Below are 11845 nucleotides of genomic sequence, written 5' to 3'. Positions count from 1 at the left end.
TATTTAGCCATGTACATATGGTTGTGTTTGGGTGATGGAGCACGTTGACGATATATATTTTTATAGTCATGTACATTTAGCTGGGATGGGTGTATTTGATGGAGCACGTTGACGATGTTTATTTTTATAGCCATGTACTTTAAGTTGTGTTGGGGTGGTTGGGTGTATCTGATGAAGCACGTTGACAATGTATATTTAATGTTCATTTACATTTAGCTGGGTTGGGTGTACCTGATGGGGCACGTTGACGATGTATATATTTTATAGCCATGTACATTTAGCTGGGTTGGGTGAATCTGATGAAGCACGTTGACGATGTATATTTTTATAGCAATGTATATTTGATTGTGATGAATAATTGAACGCATTGCTTTCTTTTTTTCTTCTTCTTTATGTTTCACATTTTCTTCAACACTTATATAATTTCTTTATTGAACTTTTTAGCAAAATTATGGGCAATTGATCCTGAAATATATATAAATAATATTGAGCATATGTAAATCCCATTCAACACTTCAAAGTCAAAATGGCAATAAGCGGAAGTTATTTCTCTCTGAAACGTTTAAGTTTAAATGTCTGTATGTGACAATTGATTTTCAAAATAGCCTGACCCACGCCGATACTATCCTACAAAGACATATCCAATTCAAACACATTCAACACAGTTACAGATATGTAGTCAACATATTTTCGTTTCTTATTTACATACAAGACTAACCCTAAGAATTGTAACATTTTATTGTATGAAAATAGTATACAAGAAAATAATAGAGTCTGAATAAACATCATTCATAATATATCACAGATCTTTATATCAACAAGTTATGTATGGTTTCATACATTAATACATGGCGTTTCAAATTCTGGGGACGGATCATGTATATAAATTTAACAAACAGTAACAATATACAACTTATGAATACAGTTTGGATGGAATATCTAAGCTTGTTTTTGTGCGAAAATTGTTTCTGTCGTCTTTTCAAGATACAAGAGAGATTTCTTTTATAAAAAGAGTTCCCTTTGTTCATTACTTTTCTCAAGATAACAAGATGGAAAACACATAATACAGTTATTAAAATCTGTAAAAAAAAATATGAAAAAGAGTTTAAATATCATCAAATATCAAATCATAGTTTGGAATTTTCTCTGACGTTTTAATTAAAGGTGTGGTTACAACTATTCCTTTTCATAGTTTTAACATTTTTTACAATTGTTTTGTTTTTTCGCAATGATTTGTATACCCTAACCTTTTAACAATAAAACAAGTTGGTGATTCAAAGTTACAACAAACATTTCAAATGTGAGCATGTATGTGTGTGTGTGTTAATGAGATTTAAGACAAATGTAAACAAATAGGAAACAATAACAATGACAAATTGCAAAAAAGGAGGTAAATATTAGTAAACAATATCTGATTTGAAATAAATGGGCCAAAAAGCACCATCTAGATAAAACAAGGAAAATTGCACACATTATACAATAAAATGGCACATATTTATGCTTTTGTAGTGGATAGGAATTTTATTTTAAACAATTTTTTTTTTATAGTGGATTGGGAAACAAGTTTTGCAACTTATATTAATCCCTTTCCACTTTGCGGGTGTGAGTGCTGCCTTAATTGTAGCGGCATTAGCCTACTCTTTTTCGAAATCTACAAGGGTGTCTTTAACGAATGGCTCTCTCTTAATATGGGTCAGCCATTTATCGTCCCCTTCCGACGGACTATCATTGTTTCCTCAAGACCATACTCGCAGATGGTGTCAAGGGAGAGCCGAAAATTGAGTTCCTGAAATTTTCATCCCAAACAGGAATCAAACCAGGAACCTTTGTGTTAGTAGTCCGATGCACTAACCACTACACCACGGCAAAATAGGAACTTTAACACTAGGCTATCGAAATTGTGCTTATTCAGTTTCCTTTGTAGTACTTCATCCAGGTTTTGTCCTAGCTTAATATCTGCTTCATTTTATAAACAAAAACTAATTAACTAAAAGACAAATAGATTCTTTTTCACTTCTTTTTTAAATGGCTAAAATAATATTTTCTTCTCAAAATATATTTTGAATATAATTATGTCATACACAAAATTTGGCATTCATACAGAGATCTTCATGTTAGATACTATTCAAAAGTGGCATATTTACATAGTAAACAGGATTTTGTGGAAATTATACTTCAATTATTCTTTTAAATTTAAAGAGTTATTTCCAATCGATTTTGAAACAAGACTACAAAAGCATGAACAAGCCTTAAGAGTATATTTTTGATTACAAAATAAGTATATTGCAAACTGAATATAATGCTTGGTTTGTTGTACACATAAACTTATATTCTATCACATTTGTAATATTAGGAAATTCTGAAAACTCGGTAATTTTCAAGACAAAAATATTAATTTTCATATACAAGTTTTATTTTTGAAATCAAGTCCAGTTTTATCAAACAGATTTTTTTTATGGTTATATTGATACATAAATTGACCATTCAAGATGTATTATGAATAAAGAAAAATTTAAATATAGTCTCAAATCAAAAGATCATCAGTTAAGATTATTATCGAATTTATAATATAGTTTAGTTTCAAGGAAAACTAGAACAATAAAATTACAAATAGACAATTGGTATTTTACATTACAGAATCACATATTTAATTAACATTGTTGTCTGTATTTGAAGACTGTATAATGTACAACCTCATCTCTTTCTATTAGAATCAGTATGTGGTGAAATTGTGTATTAATTTTCATATTTTGTAAGGATTAATATAACTGAAATTACAGTTTTTAAACCTCCCTCTACCATAAACAATAAATACATGCATGAAAGTCATAAATAAAAAATATATAAAACATATTAATTCATATGAATTGTAATCATGTATGCAGCTATTTATAACTCCGTATTATATTCATATAAGTCTTTTTCAGCAAATAATTTATCTGTAATCAGAAAATGAAAATTATTTTCTTGATCTATATTTGCCATAGTAAAGATAAACTGTTATTGTAAAGTACAAGCAGAACTTCCATCCTTTGGTTTGCCGTCAGCAGAATTGATCCTTCTTTTCTGTTTATCTTTATTTCCATTGGTACTCTATAAAGAATAATAGGAAAACTTTTTAAAAATAAATACCTACATTAGTTGGTACCATTTTATACTTTGAATAAAATTTCATTTAAAAGCATAATTTCAATTAAGAAATCTTTAAAACTGTTTAAAAAAGATTGATTAGTATTGATAATCTTTTAAATCTGGTGTATTGTTTAAGAGAATGAAATTACTCCAGTTTATTTGATCTAATGAAAAAGTCATTTAATATTACCATTGAAGTTCGTAATAACTAGATAAAAATGTTAAATTTAAGTTCATACTTTTACTAATAGAACAAAACAAATTGAATCCTTATATTAAAGCTCCTAATGCATTCTACTACTGTAAATAATTGAATTATAATTAATGGTTGTTTCTCACCTGGACATAAAATACATGCAAATACAGAAAAATACACTAAAGCATGCATCAGTAAACTAGGAATAATAAAATGTGCAGAAATTGTATAATAAAGACAATTGTAAATAGATCAGTATTGTCATACAAATAACTTCTTCATGTACATGTACCTGTCAATAACATTTGTTTCTCTTTTTAAAACAAAAGTTGCAATGCAAAGTATACAATCCACTACTATATAACTGGACCTACCTTGAAAATGCTGTAGTATTTCATTTTAAGATTATTTCATTAATCATATGCATTTTCATTATAATAAATTTCATTACGAATTCACAAACTTAACAAACTACTACAAAACATGAAGCATTAACATTCCAATTTTCCACTTGAATTGGTTGGTTTCTGTTCTTTTTCCTGATTATTGCATGTAAAACTGAGAACCTTGTAATTCCACCAGTATGTTAAAGTTACGCTTACCAGGCTAAAGAGTTGAAACGAATGTGAAAGTATTCAAGACAAGTAGTGTGTCTTCTGACATCTCAAAAATAAAATATACAGAAATTGCAAAGACATGGTTACAGAAAATCAATAGGATCGAACAATGAAGCAGCAGGTGAACAGTTGCATTTTCCCCTTAGACATGTTTATGCTTTTATAGTCTTCTATTGAAACAAATAACTAGAGGCTCTAAAGAGCCTGTGTCGCTCACCTTGGTATATGTGAATATTAAACAAAGGAAGCAGATGGATTCATGACAAAATTGTGTTTAGGTGATGGTGATGTGTTTGTACATCTTACTTTACTGAACATTCTTGCTCCTTACAATTATCTCTATCTATAATGATCTTGGCCCAGTAGTTTCAGTGGAAAATGTACAAATTTTATGAAAATTGTTAAAAATTGACTATAAAGGACAATAACTCCTTAGGGGGTCAACTGACCATTTTTGTCATGTTTGACTTATCTTTAGGTCTTACTTTGCTGTACATTATTGCTGTTTACAGTTTATCTCTATCTATAATAATATTCAAGATAATAACAAAAAACGTCAAAATTTTCTTAAAATTACCAATTATGGGGCAGCAACCCAACAACCGGTTGTCGGATCCATCTGAAAATTTCAGGGCAGATAGATCTTGACATGATAAACAATTTCACTCCGTCAGATTTGCTCTAAATGCTTTGATTTTTGAGTTATAAGCCAAAAACTGCATTTTACCCCTATGTCCTATATTTAGCCGTGGCAGCCATCTTGGTTGGATGGCCGGGTCACCAGACACATTTTTTAAACTACATACCCCAAAGATGACTGTGGCCAAGTTTGGATTAATTTAGCCCAGTAGTTTTAGAGGAGAAGATTTTTGTAAAAGATCACTAAGATTTACGAAATGGTTAAAAATTGACTATAAAGGGCAATAACTCCTTAAGGGGTCAACTGACCATTTCGGTCATGTTGACTTATTTGTAGATCTTACTTTGCTGAACATTATTGCTGTTTACAGTTTATCTCTATCTATAATAATATTCAAGATAATAACCAAAAACAGCAAAATTTCCATAAAATTACCAATTCAGGGGCAGCAACCCATCAACGGGTTGTCCGATTCATCTGAAAATTTCTGGGCAGATAGATCTTGACCTGATAAACAATTTTACCCCATGTCAGATTTGCTCTAAATGCTTTGATTTTTGAGTTATAAGCCAAAAACTGCATTTTACCCCTATGTCCTATATTTAGCCGTGGCAGCCATCTTGGTTGGATGGCCGGGTCACCGGACACATTTTTTAAACTACATACCCCAACGATGATTGTGGCCAGGTTTGGATTAATTTAGCCCAGTAGTTTCAGAGGAGAAGATTTTTGTAAAAGATTACTAAGATTTACAAAAAATGGTTAAAAATTGACTATAAAGGGCAATAACTCCTTAAGGGGTCAACTGACCATTTCGGTCATGTTGACTTATTTGTAAATCTTACTTTGCTGAACATTATTGCTGTTTACAGTTTATCTCTATCTATAATAATATTCAAGATAATAACCAAAAACAGCAAAATTTCCATAAAATTACCAATTCAGGGGCAGCAACCCATCAACTGGTTGTCCGATTCATCTGAAAATTTCTGGGCAGATAGATCTTGACCTGATAAACAATTTTACCCCTGTCAGATTTGCTCTAAATGCTTTGGTTTTTGAGTTATAAGCCAAAAACTGCATTTTACCCCTATGTTCTATTTTTAGCCATGGCGGCCATCTTGGTTGGTTGGCGGGGTCACCGGACACATTTTTTAAACTAGATACCCCAATGATGATTGTGGCCAAGTTTGATTAAATTTGGCTTAGTAGTTTCAGAGGAGAAGATTTTTGTAAAAGTTAACGACGACGGACGCAGGACGACGACGGACGATGACGGACGCAGGACGCCGGACGCCGGACGCAAAGTGATGGGAAAAGCTCACTTGGCCCTTCGGGCCAGGTGAGCTAAAAATTCTATTTTTCACTCAAATTTTTTCCAAATATTTTAACTTTCTGTGCACTGTTATCATTTCTTTGGAATAGTAACTTGGAGTTCGGTATTTTTGTTGTTTTTAGTCCAAGATCTTTGTGTCGAACTACTTTTCTTATACTGTATTTGAAAAAAAAAAAAAAAAAAATTAAAAAGTCTTTTGTAAGATTGGTGGAATCCTTTACATCATTGTACATATTTAGAAAATAATGTAAGCAGAAATGCATGGAAAAACGTCCATAGACAAAGGTATAAACCAATTCACTCCCCCCTCCTTAGATTCATTTGGACCAGCTACCACACATGCTAACACCATCTTATATTTACAAGCATTGTTTAGTTTAAGGTTGTTCAATTTCTTTATAAATACTTTATAGATGTTGTAAGCTATAGATACATTACTCATCTGCCCTTGTCACACTTGACATAATGCCTTGTTTCCTTTGTAATATATAAAGTATGACACTTGACATGATGACTTAAGCTTGCAGAAATATGTTTTGACATAACCAAAACAGGAAACTCACTGAATGAATGTAAATTGAAATATTGGACAGTTTAATTATTAATTTATAATTGTTCTAAGACATTTATGTATTGTTCAGAATGCTTAGAATTTATTTTTCAATTGCAAGGTGGGATCAGAAAAAAACCCTTAGCAGAGAAATGAGATAATGATTATATCATTAGATACAAACTTGACAAAACTGACATATTTCATTGATAATAACTTCAATCAATTCTATAAACAGTCTGTGATTTTCTATGATATCACCAAAAATATAATTTTACATGTAACTGTGTACCACATTGTTACATGAATACTGCTGGAGAGTATTTAATGTTGTTTAATTTTATAAGTTAAAGACACCAAGGCAGTAAAATTACAATAGAAACCCTTGTAATGAATATCAAAGCTGGGATGTTGCAGTTGACAATCACAACAATGCATGTCATTTGTGGTTATTTAGAATTTAATTTTATTGAAGGGATACAAAATAATGACAAATTATATTAGCACAGTTTGTTTAACCCAAAAATACATTTGCATCGACTATGGACGCTCAAGATATGTTATAAAAAGTTAATTAAAGTGACTGATAATAAAAAAAAACGTTGATATGGGCTTAAATTTGTATTCATATTATATAACCATGCCTCTAACACCTTACCTTAAGATTCCTATACATGTTTTACATTCTTTAAAATTTCAGACCCATAACTGCTTTCAGACCTTTCCTTTAAATGCATAAAACTATGTGTCTTCATAATCTGTTTTTGTCATCTGATTTATTTTAGTATGTATTCTTTAGAATACCTGTTATAATTGGTCCTATTAACTGGCTGGACATAATCTATAGGTTGACCATTCCCCTGTCACTCTTTGGTGAATTTTTTGTTGTTGTTCAAATTGTCTAGTCAATAAAACATGTTAAACAGATCAATTTAGAGGAGTTTATCTCACAAAATCCGACACAATTGTATCTATAAGTCATTAAAATTTGGACCAAAAAAAATAATCTAATGTAAAGGTCAGTGCAATTGAGGCAATTTTCTACAGTGTCAGCAAAATAATACTATAGTGTCAGCAAAATAATACTATAGTGTCAGTAAAATAATACTATAGTGTCAGCAACATAATACTATAGTGTCAGCTAAATAATACTAAACAAATTCATCCTCTAACTTAATATCAAACATTAAAGGGCTTGTGAAAAAGCAAAATGTACCATGTTGCCTGTCTACGCAAATGAAACAACAATCTGTATCGAAATAAAATGGATGGAAAACAAAACTGGAAATACAAATAACTTATTTAACAAAATGTTTTGCAAGAAATAAATACAATTTTCAAAATGATGGCATGTGCAGACAAAGGGTGTTACCATTCATAATGTCACAATAGCGGGACACTGAACTATATGTCTACTTAATTAAAAAGTGTGGAAAACAAAATCTCACATAAGGGAGTGCAGACAAAATGAATAGCTACCATTTTTGAAAGTAAGAACTCACAACACTCTCTGAGGATTTGTATCGTCTGTGATTATCATTTCTTCCTTTGTTAAGAGCAGATTTATTTAACCCCATGAAGGGTGCAAGGTCAACAGAGGCCAAGGAATCAGCATCACCGTACTGATCAAAATCCGGCTGCATTCAAAAATAAAATGTATCACTTATCATTGTACAACTCATCACGGAAAGGGGAAAATAAGTAAATGCAATTTGTTATCTATGCATTCTTAGTTTCTTTTCAAAATTCATGTACCATGAACATACAAGACAAATGAAACAAAACAAAAATGAAAAAAAGAAAAGAAAAAAGAAACAAACATGTATTACAGTGACTTATGTGTCTAATTTTTATGTGCCTTTGTAGGCAACCATTTATTTCTTTCCATTTTACAAAATTACAACAAAACTACATGTGACATTATGCATCACATTGTTTTATAAACTTTCATGCAACTTCACAACATGTGGCCAAACAAACATTCAAAAGAATCAGATGAGGAAGAAACGTAAGTTTAAAACAACCAATCAAAATCAAGATAACAAACAAAGCAGACACAACCTAGTTGCCTTACTTGATTCTGATGTCCATTAGAAAGGGGTAAATCTTTGTAGTGGTGATTAGCAACCATATGATAAGAAACAACACCATTATTTTTATCAGCCTCAGCTGCTAAAACTGGCTCATCCTCACCAAATATATACAAGCTGACTAGATCATCTTCATTGTGAGAGTTATGTTTCTTTCCCTGGAATAAAATGATTTGTAGGATGATGGTTTTAGTGGGTCACATGCTTTATTAGTTCACATGATGTGATATCAGATCATATGATGTTATATAAGGTCACATGCTATATGTCATTGTTATGTGTTGGGGTATACAGGTTCTAATAATATGGTTAAGAGTATATATGATTTTTTTTTATATTTGAAATGATGGAAAGTACATATATCAAACTACCAGTTTGAACATAAAACCATTTATAATCTCCAAAAATCTTTAAAGTCTAATGAAGAGCAATCTGTTTCTCAGATTTTTAAACCATATTTTACATATTAAAATGTCATCAAAACTTAGCAGCTCAATTATTTGATAGGAATAAAAGCATACTGTCTTCACTCAAAAAAACAACATTTAATATGTAAGACTATAAAATTGCCAAAAGTATATATAGAAACATGTTTTCAAAATTTCTTTCAAACAAGTTTTTAGTTTTAAACTTATTAATTTACTCATTCCAATGTAAACCTTATAAATTTATTCATTCAAATGCAAACCTTATTAATTGTTAGCAGATAAAAACATCAAACTACTTTCATCTACACACAAAACATTCTAAAGAAACAACAATTCTGTTATTTTTTTCTATTGAATTAAAAAGTTGACGAAGAAGTAAGAAATTTAAAAGACACTTTCAGTTTGAGAATGACTAAATAAATACTTGTCTATAAGATAGCATGTATAATAAACATTTTAAATGACTACAAAAAATTAATGTATATTTTTCAATTTCAGCTCTTTTTTTAAAATATTTTATTTGGACAATTTTAATTGTGAAAAGAGACTTTTCTGTTTCCACATAATTTTAATGTTAATATGCACTTTCAATCATAACAAAATTAATGACATGACATTAACCAGCCTTATCTAGTGTCTCTTGTCACTTTTTCTACCCAAATATTCCTCCATATTTATCTTTATTTCCTCCTTTCCTATCCCAAGAATTCACCAAGATATCCTATCAGTTCTTCCACTTCCCCCCCCCCCCCCCCCCCAAGAATTCACCAAGATATCCTATCAGTTCTTCCACTTTTCCCCACCCCCAAGAATTCACCAAGATATCCTATCAGTTCTTCCACTTTTCCCCACCCCCAAGAATTCACCAAGATATCCTATCAGTTCTTCCACTCCCCCCCCCCCCCCAAGAATCCACCAGACTAGTCATACTACTTCTGGTCACATATTTTTTCATGAGCATCTTTTTTGGTAAATTGAGAAAATCTTACATACAACAAATTAGTATGAATTTGTAGTATTTTATTTTCTAATCTCATAGTAAACTTTAAACATACGAAATTAATTACAGTGATCATGGAAACATTAAGCTAATATATACCAAGGGATGCATCATTCAAATTGATTGTTTTTTGTAAATGACAGAAAAAGGGCACAATAGATTTAATTATAGATTTTACAACACTGGGATAATAAATCAGAGAGAGAGTTGTCAGTTCTTAACAAAATATTCAAATAATAAAAAAAAATCAAAGGGGTATGAAAGTCTAACATGAACTAACGTGCAACAGTCATACAAAAGTTATCAAATATGAACAGATAAAACAAATAACTGATTAGACTGATTAAACAAACAACTGATAAGACTGATTAATGCAAGGCTTAGAAAAGATGAAATATGTTATAAAGGCATTAGTAATATTGGTTCTTACTCCATTTTGAACATCTCGCACAAATTTTTGACCCTGCAAAACCTGAAAATTGGAAAGTTAGATTGAGAGATTAATAGAAAGACAAAAAATGTGATATCTAATATAATAAAGCATATATATGATTAAAACCACTTCTGTTGAGAAAGTGCACTCACTATTATATCAAAAGTATTTTGTTTTATTGAAAAAGTAAAGAATATTTGCTATACTGATAAAAATACATCACACTGAGTAAAAAATGTTCCAGATAAATTGAGAAATGTTTAAATGACCCTTTCTTAGAATTAAGCATATCCAAAATCTGTAAAAGCATTAGCTACATTTACTTATACAAATGTTATAGCAAACACTCTTTTATATGTTATGTTCTCTGACTAAAATAGAGATATTAAAGGGAAATTGCAACTCATTAGTCAAAAATAATCTAGCAATGTCACGGTAAAAAATGAAAGGACCAACAGACAAATATAATAGTATACACAACATAACATAGAAAACTAAAAACTGTGCAACAAGAACCCAACTGGTCACTAAAAACCTGGGGTAATCTCAGGTGATCCTGAACAGTATTAGGCCTTCAAACTCATTATTGTTTTGATTTACAAGTATGCCCATGTTTGCATTTTTTACATACTAAATTATAGCCTGGTATCTATGATGAGTGTTTTTTAAAACAGAATATTTTAGTGCATACTCATTTCATTTAACATTAAAAAATAATTTCATATAAACAAAAAGAGATGTGTTGTATCATGTTCATGACAACTATCAATTAACACAAGTATTCACAAAAGGAATTAGCTAAATTAAATAATAGTGACCCTGTTACTTCACCCAATCATTCAACAATAACATGAAATCAAGTATAAAGGTACCTTAAACACACAATAAACTCAAAACTGTGTTTACTGAAACATCACAACAAAACAAACGAAACATTGTGTGGACCCAGTTTACCAAGTGTGATGACAGGAATTCATTTCACAACATCAAAATAACAACATTAGTGTTAAACATTATAATCTGTTCTTCTGTATATCTGGCAAAATGGGTTTTTCTTTTCTAATTTCTAATTTAAATGTTAACGTACAACTTTCTCAAACAGAGGCTAATATAAAACTGTGTAAAAGTCGTCTGTATATATCATTACCCAATCACAGCAACTCCAAACACACTGTTAATATAGTTATTATCACAAACCATTGGAAAATAAGCTGTTTACCTCAAATATTAAGATAGAAATTAAATCTGTGGTATTAACTAAACCAGGACATATAAATCAGTCTGTGAACCAGAATTAAAACATCCAATCTGTGTCCATACTGAATGAGGATTCGTAGGATTTTAATAACTTATATATATACCTTTATCAAAGGGAGATAATTATTGAAAATTATAAATCTAGTTTCTATCAATATCTAAAAGC

At 30.5% G+C, this 11845-nt stretch overlaps 1 protein-coding gene across 26 annotated transcripts in view; it reads right to left on the bottom strand.

Annotated features, from left to right (window-relative positions):
• Positions 1 to 720: 720 nt before the first annotated feature.
• Positions 721 to 11845, bottom strand: part of LOC139522719 (kinesin-like protein KIF28) — an 81306-nt gene continuing 70181 nt past the window's right edge. For 10 of the 26 annotated variants that reach the window (XM_071316196.1, XM_071316195.1, XM_071316200.1 and 7 more), the window contains 4 exons: positions 10420 to 10461; positions 8546 to 8719; positions 7974 to 8108; positions 721 to 3093 (listed from right to left, as the gene is read on the bottom strand). In XM_071316196.1, the coding sequence (XP_071172297.1) occupies positions 3001 to 3093; positions 7974 to 8108; positions 8546 to 8719; positions 10420 to 10461 (444 nt within the window). In that variant the 3' untranslated portion in view covers positions 721 to 3000. The remainder of the gene's footprint in view (positions 3094 to 7973; positions 8109 to 8545; positions 8720 to 10419; positions 10462 to 11845) is intronic. The other 16 variants (XM_071316210.1, XM_071316212.1, XM_071316213.1 and 13 more) reach the window with 5 other exon arrangements.

The sequence above is a fragment of the Mytilus edulis genome, chromosome 5, assembly GCF_963676685.1.
Source record: "Mytilus edulis chromosome 5, xbMytEdul2.2, whole genome shotgun sequence".
In the NCBI taxonomy this organism is placed as follows: domain Eukaryota; kingdom Metazoa; phylum Mollusca; class Bivalvia; order Mytilida; family Mytilidae; genus Mytilus; species Mytilus edulis.
The sequence above is the reverse complement of the archived record's forward strand: the minus strand, read 5'-3'. Positions and strand labels throughout refer to the sequence as shown.